Raw genomic sequence first — 13,871 nt, 5'->3', positions numbered from 1 at the left:
AGAGCTAAGGAACAAAAAATGTACAATTACATTGCTCGGTATAGTCTATGGGTTACCAACGAGGGAGAAGGATGAAGAGGAACAAATTTCAAGGAGATTACAAAGAGGTGCAAAAATTATAGACTAGTTATAATGGAGGACTTTAATTATCTGAATATAGACTAGAGTAGTAGTAGTGTCAAGGGCAGAGAGGGGAGAGAGTTCCTAGAGTGTGTTCACGAATATTTTCTTGCAGTAGTATGTTTCCAGTCCAATGAGAGGGGAGGCACTGCTGGGCTTGGTTCTTGGGAATGAGGTGAGCCAAGTGGATCAAGTATCAGCAGGAGAACATTTAGGGGAACATTTAGATAGGCTCTCTATTCTCTATGCTTAAATTTAGTAAAGCACCAGGACTGGATGAGGTGCATCCATGGATACTGAGGGAAATGTGGAAATTGTGGAGGCACTGACCATAATTTTTCAATCTTCCTTAGATTCAGGCATGGTGCCAGAGCACTGGAGAATTGCAAATGTTACACTCTTGTCCAAAAAAGTGTTTAAAGGTAAGCCCACCAACTACAGGCCAGTCAGTTTAACTTTGGTAGTGGGGGAACTTTCTAGGAACAATAATTCAGGACAAAGTTAACAGTACATGGATGAATGTGGGTTAGTTAAGGAAAGCCAGCATGGATTTCTTAAGGGAAAATTGTGTTTAACTAACTTGCTGCAGTTTTTTGATGAGGTAACAGATAGGATACTAAGATATTAGTATTCTAAACATACTAGTATACTAGGATACTAAACTGTTCGTCAGATGATTATTCACAAGCTACCTCTCTATCAGCTGGTGGAGAAAGAATGAGGTTCAGCTCTAGGTATGACAGTTCTGGTCCCAGGAGCAAATGATTGTCTGGAAGGCATTGTCACCTCTACCACAGCTTCCAATAGCTTCTCTTTCTGCCTAATGTAAAGCTCATAGCCATCAAGCCAGCAATAAATTTGGAAATGGCAGGTGAAGATTTCTACTGATGGTGCAGAAGAATATGAGATGAATTAAGCTTTTTTCTTCATGATGAAACTAAGAAAACAACCTAGTTGTTCCCTAGTGCTGGGAAAAGTAAAGTGACAGAAAGGTCAGAGTGAGCCCTTATCATTGGCTGTCCCTTGTGTCGAGGATGACAACTACTGAGGATTGTGGGTTTCTGCCCTGCGTCTTCATGGGACTGAGCTGGCCGATGAGCTGAATAGCGGCTGTCAGATAGGTTATAAATAGTATGAGACCTATCACACAGCCATGCCTGACCCCAGTCCAGATTTTGAGATGAATTAAGCTTTTATCTGCACGAAGAAACCAGGAAAACAATGCTTACCATACTGTTGGGAAAAGTAACAAAAAAGGTCAAAGCGAGCTCTTACACACTGCACTGGAGCAAAATAAGTCAAAAAGGGTCTCATGGACATCACAGCCTCCCAACATCACAAGCCATCTTAAAGGAAGGTATTCCCTTATGTCATATATCTCTCAGTGCAAGAATACAGCCCCAGTTCAGCAATGTGCAGAGAGTGTTATCTGAACAGGGTGGAATAGTTTCAGTACAGACGCTTGTTGAGTGGAGGCTTCTTCTAATCCCGGTACAGAAATAAACAGGTGGAAATAAACTACCATGTTTTTTTTATTTTCATAGAAAAATTCCTTTTTTAACTAGAGTTCATTCAATTAGAATATTGTCACCATTGAAAGTCGACATTGCAAAGTAGATTTTGTGTACCTGATCTCCCGCTTCTCTTCAATGCTCATTGCCAATTGCTGGATGGCCTTTGTCCTTTCATTGGGTGATAATTTTGCTAGTTCAGCAATAATCTGCATTTGATCTGTACAGAATCAAATAAAGGCTGTTACTTCCTTCCTTTCAACAAGTCGGGTGTTCATGACCACAATTTGTTTTTTATTCAGCAGTGAGAGCAAATTTTGTAGAGCAACATACTATAAATTTGGGATCTTTACAAAGTTGATGTGAGACTTTTGATGATTGTAACCAAAACATATTTACACACCTTCTTTTTCTTCTTCACTTAGTTCAATTTCTGGCATGGTGTACTGTGATAAAGTTAAACCAGCCAAGGATGCCAGCCGCAATGTAACACCAATAGTTCGACGCCTCTTTGCCGCAGCTGATAAAAAGAAAACATATTTCTATCATCAAAGACATTTCAATCAAATCATTTTATTTATTTCTAACTCGGGCAGAAGTTCATATTCCTGATGATCTGGACAACATTCCGCTATTCAACATGATCTAGAACTCTGTGAAAATTAAAAATGATAATTTGTAAAATGAAAATGATAATGCATAGCTGTAGGCCTCTACTAATTCCAGTGTAAAATAAGCATCTGGAAATAAATAATCACTCTTTACATATTAGTGTCTTGTCACCATTACTGATTAACTGAAAGAGAAACCTAAATTGGTTTATTAATATTTAATTGCAGAATTCTACTGGCAGCAGTATATGGCCAGGTTGGACTCCCTTATTTTCCTATAAAACAACATTTTTATGAAATATATATAAAATATATCATCAGCATGGCTATTTCCTAAAATTTTAAAACTGGACAATGCCTTTTAAAATGACCAAAGTCATGTCTGGCCGTAACCTTTGAACAATAGCAGCTTATCTGGCTATATCAAAGAAATTTGTGCCTCATTATTTCTGAAGAGGCTCTAACAACCCCTATGGATTGCAAAGACCAAATTCAAAGGGAATTATACATTTCATAAGTCAAGCTTCGCTAACCAGAGCCAAGTCATCTGTAAGGACAAAGGACCCTGCAATCTTCCTTACAAATTCTTGATGATTGGTACATTAACAATCTCAGGGACTCAGACAAAGGAATACACACCTTTCGTCAAAGCCAAAGTGGAGAGGCGGGAGTCATGTGACATGGCCCCCTATTGCCTTGTGGAGCTGCAAAGCTCAGTTTGCTATCTTCCATCTACCAAGCAGCAGCTCAGAAGTCGAGGTTTGTCCAGGTTTGAATGCCTGGTCCCTATCTACACTGTTTCTACTGGAACTTCTGAACTTTTATACCATTGTCTACAAGACTAATTCATCTCTGCTTGCCTATCTCATCATGGAAGTCATTCTACTGGAAAAGTGAATTATCCAGCATCAGTTCAACTGCCGACCTCTGTGAAGGAATTCACCATTCGACTTCGATTCTGGACTCTGGACTCATGTGAAACAATAAGTCTTTGTTCTGTGGTCTATGCCCTGTAAATCTTTCTTTCTGTTATGTTCCTTCTGTCGGGTCGCTTTGCTCAGTGAACATGGTTGCACGCCTATCTACTGGTGAGTGAGTTGGTATACAATATACTGCAGGCACAGCGATCAATGTAAGATGAAGCACATGCAGTTTTTTAACACAAGTAACAGAGCACTAACACAATGTGTGCTTCTCAAACCAGACCCTACTCTAAACTATTGATTAACATTGAAGCCTGCGCTATACAGCAATTGAGTAATGCAATCATATGTTCAATCTGCTCACATTCTCTTAAAGGTGTGTTGCACCTCAGATTACCACATCCCTCCCCCTTTACTCAAAAGTACAATTTACAATCTTTATAATATATCAACTATTTACATAAATAAACTATTTATAAATTCAATCTCTCTGGAGGCTTCTTCAAACGTGTCAAATGTTCTACAACTTCGGACGGTTTATCCAAAGCCTCCCTCTCAGGAGTCAGGCTCTCCAGTAGGAACATGTAAGTTTGTTTCTTCAACCCTTTCAAGCTCAATGGATCCTACAGGCACTTCCAAACCAAGTGGAGCTTCTTCAACATGTGGTGTAGACACCAACGGGAATGCTTGGCATATTCTTTCTTGTAGATCTGTTTCCCTTTTCCTGAGGTGATCTAAATGTCTCCTAATTATCCGACCTTTGACCGATGTGTGATAGGGAAGGGGTCCTGTCACAGCACTAACTGCCCGATAGCCATTTGGGCCCATCTCCAAAGTTCTTTGCAAAAACTGTGTCTCCAACAGTGAAGTTTCTTTCACAACTGTGGTAATCGTGTTCACTTTTCTGGGCCTCCTGACTTCTCTCTACCGTCCCCCCTAAATTAGGCCTCATGAGACTCAAGTGTGCCTTGAGACGTCTCTTCATCAATAACTCTGTGGGGGCAATACCGGTGGTCATATGTGGCATAGTCCTATTGCTGAGTAGGAAACATGATAATCTAGTCGCTATAGAGTCTCCATCCAGTTTTTTCATTCCGGACTTGAAGGTCTGGACTGCCCTCTCGGCCAAAGTATTGGATGCAGGGTGGTATGGCGAGGTCTTAACATGTGTTATGTCATTGAGACTTATAAATCTTTGGAATTCCCTGCTGGTGAATGCCGTTCGATTATCAGACACCATTATCTCTGGTAACCCGTGTATCGCAAAACGCTGACGTAATCTGTCTATGGTGGCGACAGATATGGGTGATCTCACATTCTTGACTGTGTAAAATTGAGGCTGAGGCATTCACCTAACTCGTCTGCATTCTTGAAAGGTGAAGGTGCACTGTAGTAGGATAGATATGGAAATGCCTGGAGAAGGGGAATAGTTCCAGGAATTTCATGTACTCACTGTCTTCCGGCAGGGTTCTCAATCTATGTGCCCATTCTCAGAGCTCATGTGCTCTCCTGTCTGCCTTGCTTGTTGCAGACTCTCCGAGTTTACATCCGCTAAGCCCACCAATAAGTGGGGGCAACTTCCCACCTCAATGTGCCAGAGATCTGCCTATCATAGCACATTATTGTTCTGGCACCCGAGGGTACAACACTGAGTGTTTTCCACCTTGTGGTTGTCTGTGTTGCACCCACAAGGGTCTCGTCACAGTGTATGGATGTATCGCTGGGCCTTACGTTCATCTTAACTTCCCCTCACCTAAACACACGCCGAGGTCAGTGATGATGAATCCAAATGTTAATGTTTTGCGGTCAATGGAGCCTTTGAGATTGCTTTCAATGCGCACGTTAGCTTGATGGTAAGACCATGGTGAGGGCAGCAATAGGCTAGGAGTGAGGATGTAAAGAAGCTGACGTGTGCTCTTTCTTATCAATGAGGTGTCACCTTGAGGGCTCTGGTGTGGTAGCATTTTTGAGTTTGCAAGAGCCAGGGCTGGCCATTAGGGGAGAGTGTTTGTGTGAAAGAGGAGGCATTTTGATGTTTGGCAGGCAAGTGTGTGAACATGGCTATCCTGAGGTGTTCCACCTTCATCTAAAGGTCTGGCTAAATGCAGGCCCACATCTCTAGTGAGAGTACCAGTAATGAATGTGATGGATGTGAAGGTGAGACAGAAGACTGAGTGATCTCATAATGGATTAACACCTGTGGAATGTCCTCGGCTGCCTTGGCACAAGTGCCAATTATTAGCATCGCCCTCGAGGTTTAACAAACTGCGTTGCTCTGTGGCTGGAGATGGATCTCCTTGAGGGCTTTTGACAGACTGAAGCATACTGCTATGAGCCCACTGATTTTTGTGGAACAGCTCCTACCTCTTGTAGGCTGACGTCATGACTGGGATCCTGGAAACACGCTTAAAGAGGCAACACCTTCTTATGTGTGACGCTGGGACTCCCTCCTCCAGTTAGCACCTCATCTCAGCAAGGGCACATGCTCCCGAGGCTTCATCATCTTCAAAGGATCAGGACAATGGTGCGCCTAATGTGTAACTACTCACTCTCAAATTGATGTGGATGGTGGGAATGAGAGGGATAGCAATGTTGGTGTTCATGTTGACCCATGATGGAGGGAACTTGTACAAGAAGAAATTCAAAACTACTTGTCATCCTCCTTGTGGAATCTGGTGGCTATGAGGACCTCACATGAATGCCTGCCTCATCTGGCCCGTGCCATGGCCTCTTCCCCTATAACTTTGTCTTCCTTGACCTCATTCCTTTCAATGTCCTCTTCATCGGAGGAGACATGCAGCTCCTCCGTGTTGGCATCTGGTAGGTCCTCCCCCTTTGCAGTGCCAGGTTGTGCAGTGTGCAGCAAACCACAATGATCTGTGAGACTCCCGGGGAGTGCTCCGCCAGATCTGTCTAGGCATCGGAATCGCATCTTCAAGATACCAATGGTCTGCTCTGCCAATGTTCGGATAGCAGTCTGAGCATCATTGTACCTTCTCTCAGCTGGATTTTGTGGCCATCGTAAGGATGTTCTCAGACACGTCCTTTGTGTCTACCCTGTACATAGTCATAAAAACAGCTTCTGATCATCCACTCTGGACCCTATCAGTATCAGTAATACTCATTATAAAGAACCCATGTCGGAATCACCCCCCTGCCTCACACTGGATCAATAGGCCACTCCAGCATCTAATTAGACTGGCGTGTTTCACAACAGTATGTAAGTGACATGCACTCGGCAACCTGCATTTCGCTTGTGACTTCAAGATTTGTTCGCCAGCCTTGCATTGCGCAGCACTCACAGCACCTCGGACTCCATGCCAGGTTTCACGGGCAGCACCACATCACTTTGAGGGGGGGTTTCAGAAGCAAAGCTCTACGTACCAGACCAGTGGTAATGCAGGGGTGGGTTGTAAAGTGCAGCAGATGAGTCAACCCTGGATCCTGTGTGGTCCCTCAAAGGTTTCCCTCCTTCCAATAACTGTCGGTCCACCCTCTGTAACCCTTACTCCCATTGTGAAGGTGGTGGATATCCCTGTATTATCCCCCGAATCATTTGAAATGGATGTGTCTATGCCCCATGTGAACCTTATCCTTCCTTACCTTGAGGTCTATTGAACAGTGACATATAGAGACTCCTCACCATGAGACTTTCAAGTGCCTCAACTGTCACAAACCGGGATGGGAGGAGTGTGTGAATTATCCAGCCCCAGTACTCTGCAGGCCGTACCATTAATTTAAATGTTTAATTTTTTCACCAAAATGGCCAGTTGTGTACCTATACCTCTAGTACCCAGAAGAAAAGAGACTCTTACCAGGGTTCTTTCAAAAACTCATAATGATTAATTTATTTTAAAACAAAACTTCTTCTAACAAGTTGTAAGTACTGGGTAACACACAGTTGTAATTGGGAAGTGTGACCATCTATCACGTCCTAAAGAATTCTCCCCAACATACACACACACACACACACACATAGACAAACAGAGGACAAACAGATAGAGTCCCACTGCAGAGATGGGCTTTAGAGGATGGGCGTTATAAAATAAAGGATAAAGTCCACAGGGTCTCAATGCTGTCGACCTGGAGTTCTCTTGTGTGAAGACAGGCCGCTGGTCCCAGCAGATGCCTGGAAATTCTCACCACTAGTCTCAGCTTTACAGGTCCAAATGCAGACTCGTTACACACCGGTGAGGGTTCTCTGGCTACAGGTTGATAGCCACTCACAATTTTAGGTGTAATAGAGAAAGAGGGAGCCAGTCAAGGTAGCCTTCTTCCCTCAGCTTATTCTCCAACAAGACTGCCTTCCAAACAAGCAGGTTCACAACTTAAGCTTTTTCTCTCTCTCCCATGTGATTGCCTTTTTGTCTCCCAGCTTTTCATTAATTAAATTTCTTTGCAGTTCAACACAAACAAACAACTCCTTCTCAAATACCATAAAGGTCAGATGATTTCTTGGACGAGGCCTGCTTATTTATAGTTCCAAGGTGAACTTATGACTTCTTTAAAATAAATCTCAGGTTAGCATCCAGATGACCAGATCATGCCAGGTGTATCCATTTTGTAAAAGGAAATTTCAGGGGTTATACAGGCTCTGCGAAGAGGTGTCAGCTGTGGCTCAGTTCATAGCACCCTCGCCTTTGAATCAGAAGGTTGTGGGTTCATGTCCCACTCCCGGAAACCAAGAACTGTGAATGTACTCGAAAGAGTTACAATCTGTGACTGTTGATAACTCGAAAGAGTTACAGGCTCTGCGAGGTGTCAGCTGCAGCTAGTTAATTAGATAACCGGCTTAAACAGGTTTTCAGAAGCTAGATTCAGACAGCATAAAAGTAGGCCATCTACAGTGCTCCTGTGGTCTGCCCTAGAGTGCTGCTTTGGGCTACATTAGAGTGCTTAAGTTGAAGTTTGGTGAAGAGGGAAGGAGGGATCCTTTCATTTTCTACCTTTCCTCAGTAAGAAGAGCAGCGGCCTTGGTAAGTGGGATTTGGTGAGTATTTCTTCTGTCCTTAATTTTCTTTAAACCAGAGGAAGTAAAAGTGAAGGGAGTAATTTAAGGGGAAATCATGGTAGAGCAGCTCGGCCAAGTGGAATGCTCCTCCTGTGTGATGTGGGAAGTCAGGGGCATTTCCAGTGTCCACGGCCACCACATGTGCAGGAAGTGTCTCCAGCTGCAGCTACTTGAAATCCATGTTTCAGAGCTGGAGCTGTGGCTGGAGTCACTGTGGAGCATCCGCAAGGAGGAAATCTTCGTGGATCGAACAGAGAGGTGGTTACACCGCAGGTAAAAAGTGCACAGGCAGAAAGCGAATGGGTGACTGCCAGACAGAGTAAAAGCACTAGGCAGGTAGTGCAGGAGTCCAGGGGACTCCCCTGGGTCCATCTCCCTCTCTAATAGATTTTCTGCTTTGGATAGTGCTGAGGGAGATGGTTTCTCAGGGGAATGCAGCAAGAGCCAAGTCTGTTGCACCACGAGTGGCTCAGCTGCATGGCGGGGTGGAAGACTGGGGGAGCAATAGTGATAGGGCAATCTATTGTAAGGGGAACATAGCGATGTTTCTGTAGCCATAGACATGACACTAGAATGGTATGTTGCCTCCCTGGTGCAAGGGTCAAGGATGTCACAGGACATTCTGAAGGGGGTACGTGAACAACCAGAGGTCCTGGTCCATATTGGTACCAACAACATAGGTAAAAAGAGGGATGAGGTCCTGAAAGCAGAATACAAGGAGCTGGGAAATAAAAAGCAGGACCTCAAAGGTAGTAATCTCAGGGTTACTCCCAGTGCCACGTGCTAGCGAGATCAGGAATAAGAGAATAGACCTATAGAGAATAGACGTGGCCGGAGAAATGGTGTAGGAGGGAGAGATTTAGATTCCTGAGGCATTGGGGCCGATTCTGGGGAAGATGGAACCTGGAGAAGCTGGACGGGCATAGGCCCCAGCAGGACCAGGACCAATATCCTCTCGGGGGTATTCGCAAGTACTGTTGGGGGGGTGGGGTTTAAACTAGAGTGGCAGGGGATGGGAACCTGAGTAGGGAGACACAAGAGAGTGAAACAAAAATAGCAATGAAAGACAGAAGTAGAAAACAAAAGTGCAAGGCAGAGGAAACAAGGGCTAGCAGCAATTAGGGCTGTAATGCAAAAAATATATAAAAATGTTAAAAAGACAAGTCTAAAGGCACTGTATCTGAATGCATGGAGCATTCGCAATAAGGTCGATGAATTAACAGTGCAAATAGAGGTAAATGGGTATGATAAGATTGTGATTATGGAGACATGGTTGCAGGGTGACCAAGGCTGGGAACTGAATATCCAAGGGGCCTCGATATTTAGAAAGGACAGGCAAAAAGGAAAAGGAAATGAGGTGGCGTTGTTAGTTAAGAATGAAATCAGTGCAATAGTGAAAGAGGATATTGGTTCAGAAAATCTAGATGTAGAATCAGTCTGGGTGGAACTAAGAAGCAACAAGAGGTGGGAAACATTAGTGGGAATTCTCTAAAGGCCTCCAAACAGTAGTGGTAAGGTAGGGGAAGGCATTAAACAGAAAATTAGAGACGTATGGAACAAGGGTGCTAAGTAATTACGGGTGACTTAAATCTACATATAGACTGGGCAAACCAAATTAGCAATAATACTGCGGCGGATGAATTCCTGGAGTGTGTACGAGATGGCTTTTCAGACCAGTACATCAAGGAACTGACTAGGGAACAGGCTATCCTAGATTTGGTGTGGTGCAATGAGAAGGGGTTAATTATTAATCTCACTTGTGTGGGACCCTTTAGGGAACAGTGACCATAGCATGATGGAACTCTTCATTTAGGATGGAAAATGAAGTAGTCCGATCTGAAACTAGGGTCCTAAATCTAAACAAAGGAAACTACGAAGGTATGAGGCATGAGTTGGCTACGATAGATTGGGGAACTTCATCAAAAGGCATGATGGTGGATAGGCAATTTAAGGAATTAATGTATACATTGCGACAGTTATACATTCTTCTCTGGCACAAAAACACAACAGGAAAAGCAGCCCAACATAGCTAACAAAGAAGTTAAGGATCGTATTAGATCCAAATGGGAGTTATATACAGTTGCTAGAAGAAGTAGCAAGCCTGAGGATTGGGAGCAGTTTAGAATTTTGAATAAGAGGGAAAAAATAGAGCATGAGAATAAACTTGCAAGGAACATAAAAGCAGACTGTAAAGGTATCCATAAGTATATAAAAAGGAAAAGATTAGTGAAGGCAAATGTAGGTCCCTTACAGTCCAAAACGGGTGAATTTATAATAGAGAACAAGGAAATGGCAGAGCAATTAAACAACTACTTTAGTTCTGTCTTCACTGAGGAAGACACAGATAACTTCCCAGAAATTCTAAGGAAACAGGGGTCTAATGAGGAGGAATTGAAGGAAATTAGTATTGGTAAAAAAAATAGTGCTGGAGAAATTAATGGGACTGAAAGTGGATAAATCCCCAGGGCCGGATAATATACATCCCAGGGTACTAAAGGAGGTGGCCGTGGAAATAATGGATGCATTAGTTGTCATCTTCCAAAATTCTGTCAATTCTGGAACAGTCCCAGCAGATTGGAAGGTGGCAAATATAACCCACATATTGAAAAAAGGAGGGAGGGAGGAAACAGGGAGTTACAGACCAGTTAGTCTAACATCAGTAATAGGGAAAATGATAGAGCCTATTATAAAGGATGTGATAACAGGACACTTAGAAAATATTAATGTGATTAGACAAAGTCAACATGGATTTATGAAAGGGAAATCATGTTTGACAAACCTACTGGAGTTTTTTGAGGATGTAACTTGCAGAATAGATAAGGGAGAACCAATGGATGTGATGTATTTGCATTTTCAGAAAGCTTTTGATAAAGTCCCACATAAGAGGTTAATATGCAAAATTAAAGTACATGGAATTGAGGGTAATATATTAGCATGGATTGAGAATTGATTAGCGGACAGGAAACAGGGTAGGAATAAATGGGTCTTTTTCAGAGTGGTAGGCGGTAATTAGTGGGGTACCACAGGGATCAGTGCTTGGGCCCGAGCTATTCACAATATGTATCAATGATTTGGATGAGGAAACCAAATGTAATATTTTCAAGTTTGCTGACAACATGAAACTTGGTGGGAATGTGAATGGTGTGGAGGATGTTAAGAGGCTTCAAGGTGATTTAGACAGGTTGAGTGAGTGGCCAAATACTTGGCAGATGCAGTATAACATGGATAAGTGTGAAGTTGTCCACTTTAGTAGGAAAAAATAGAATGGCACAGTATTATTTAACTGGTGATAGATCGGGAAATGTTGATGCACAAAGGGATCTGGGTGTCCTTGTATATTATTCACTGAAAGCAAGCATGCAGGTGCAGCAAGCAGTTAAGAAGGCAAATGGTATGTTGGTCTTCATTCCAAGAGGACTTGAGTACAGGAGCAAAGATGTCTTACTGCAGCTGCACAGGGCCTTGGTGAGACCACATATCTGTGTGCAGTTTTGGTCTCCTCCCCTAAGAAAGGATTTACTTGCCATAGAGGGAGTGCAGTGAAGATTCAGCAGACTGATTCCTGGGATGGCAGGATTGTCATATGAGGAGAGATTGGGCTGACTAGGCCCTGTATTCACTGGAGTTTAGAAGAATGAGAGGGGATCTCATTGAAACGTATAAAATTCTGATGGGGCTGGACAGACTGGATACAGAGATGAACAAGGGGTTACACTCTCAGGATACAGGGTGGGCCATTTAGGACAGATATGAGGAGAAACTTTTTCACTCAGAGGGTGGTTGCCTCTGGATTCACATGAGTTTTTGCCTGCAGTCCTTGAATCTTCCCAAGTTTGTCCTTGAAGATTGTGGCATACTTTCGTAGTAGCTCTGGTAACTCACTTGCTCCTAACTGGAAAATTTCAGCCCATTCTATCTTAATCTCCTTTAGCCAGTTTCGCCCCAGGAGGCTTGGCCCCTTGCCTGCTACCACCATCAAGGGTCGCTTTACTGATTGGCTTCCATAATGGACAGTTACTTTACTTATGCCTTTGACTTGGATGTCTTCACCCATGTATGTTTTTAATTGGGCAGTTGTTTCTTTTAAATTTAATTGATGCTCCCCATTATTCAGATCTGAAGGTATGTTCCCCAATTACTGAAATGGAAGCTCCTGTATCCACTTCCATTCTAACTGGTCCACCATTCACTTTCACTGTTACATATATTGGTTCTGTCGTTCCAACCTTCAAATTAAATAACGAGTAAATATCTGAATTTGTTGTTTCAGGCTTTTCTACATTGCAGATCTCACTGGGTTTTCTCTTTTGTTTAAAAGTCTGCTTGAATCTTTCCTTGCACTGTCTCATTATGTGTCCACTTCTATGACAGTAAAAACATTCTATTTTTTTAACTGCTAATCGTTAAAAGACTACTTGTTTCCACCTCCATAGAAATTATTCCTTGTTATCACTGCTAAGTCATTTTATCTCATTTTTCTGCTAGCGGGGACTATTTCCCGCCTCTCGGCAGAGTCTTACATTGTCGCGCTCTTTTTGGCTGGGGCTTCCCGCCTGATGTGGAGGACGGGCCATTTTGCGCACCCTGTATGGCTACTGAATCTATTACTGCGCTTTCCATTGCCAGTGCTATGTCCAGCGCCTTCCTGAAATCCAAATTTGTTTTGGATATCAATCACTTTTGAATTGTGCCCTCATTCACACCGCACACTAAATGATCTCCAAGCATATTGTTTAGGGGTGTACCAAACTCACAAAAGCAACTGTCTCCCCCGGGGCTCTATTTCTCGAGTTAAACTTGAGCCGTTGCATTGTTACCGAGGGCTTTGGTTGATAATGGCCCTTCACAAGGTCCACTAATTCATCAAAATTTCTCGAGTCTGGGGCACTGCCATCAAACTTTGCCATAGGTTTTATTCCCACATGTACTCAAGAGGATTGCCCGCCTCTCCTCTTCCCCTGTAATCATGTTCGCTTGAAAAAAAGAACATGAGATGTTCAATGGACTGAGACCGATTATCCGTTGCTGGATCGAAAGGATCAATTCTTCCGAATTGCGACATTCTGTGAGGGAATTACTTCGACAATTTGAACGGAATTTCTACTTACGATTACTGTGCTAGGTATGGTGCCGATTTCATTTCTCTTGATTTCTTCTATTAAACTTGTTTCATCCTCAGCACCAGTTTGTTCGATCCTGTGGATCCTCGTTGCACACTTGTGGTGGGGTGGTGGCCGAGTTGGTACTATTGATTGAGTTGATCAGCTGACACTTCTTAGGTAGAAACTCTTAGTTTATTTAGAAAGGTACTCAGCAGCAACTAAATATGTGCTTACACTACTAACTACTGAGGTAGCCCACACTACTCTACTATTGGATACTAAGATCATGTGATCTTCCTTTATAACACTCTTCTTAAAGGTATATTACTCATCAGATAAAACCATCATTATACAAAAGGCAAGTATCCCTTATGCCTTCTTAACCATCTTATCTACCTGTCCTGCTGCCTTCAAGCACCTATGGACATGCACACCAAGGTCCCTCTGATCTTCTGTACTTCTTAGGGTCCTACCATTCATCGTGTAGTCCCTTGTCTTGTTAGTCCTCCCAAAATGCATCACCTCACACTTTTCAGGGTTAAATTCCATTTGCCACTGTTCTGCCCATCTGACAAGCCCGTCTGTATCATCCT

At 43.1% G+C, this 13,871-nt stretch overlaps 1 protein-coding gene across 1 annotated transcript in view; it reads right to left on the bottom strand.

The window, feature by feature from the left end:
* The window catches only part of LOC144691099 (transmembrane channel-like protein 5), a 264,020-nt gene that overhangs the window by 124,875 nt on the left and 125,274 nt on the right, over positions 1–13,871 (bottom strand). The window contains exons 5-6 of the mRNA XM_078559169.1: positions 2,035–2,151; positions 1,749–1,851 (exon numbers count right to left, since the gene is read on the bottom strand). Coding sequence (XP_078415295.1) covers positions 1,749–1,851; positions 2,035–2,151 — 220 coding nt within the window. The remainder of the gene's footprint in view (positions 1–1,748; positions 1,852–2,034; positions 2,152–13,871) is intronic.

This window comes from Cetorhinus maximus, chromosome 15 (assembly GCF_964194155.1).
Source record: "Cetorhinus maximus chromosome 15, sCetMax3.hap1.1, whole genome shotgun sequence".
NCBI lineage: Eukaryota > Metazoa > Chordata > Chondrichthyes > Lamniformes > Cetorhinidae > Cetorhinus > Cetorhinus maximus.
Note: the sequence above shows the minus strand (reverse complement) of the source record. Positions and strands in the feature narration are given on the sequence as shown.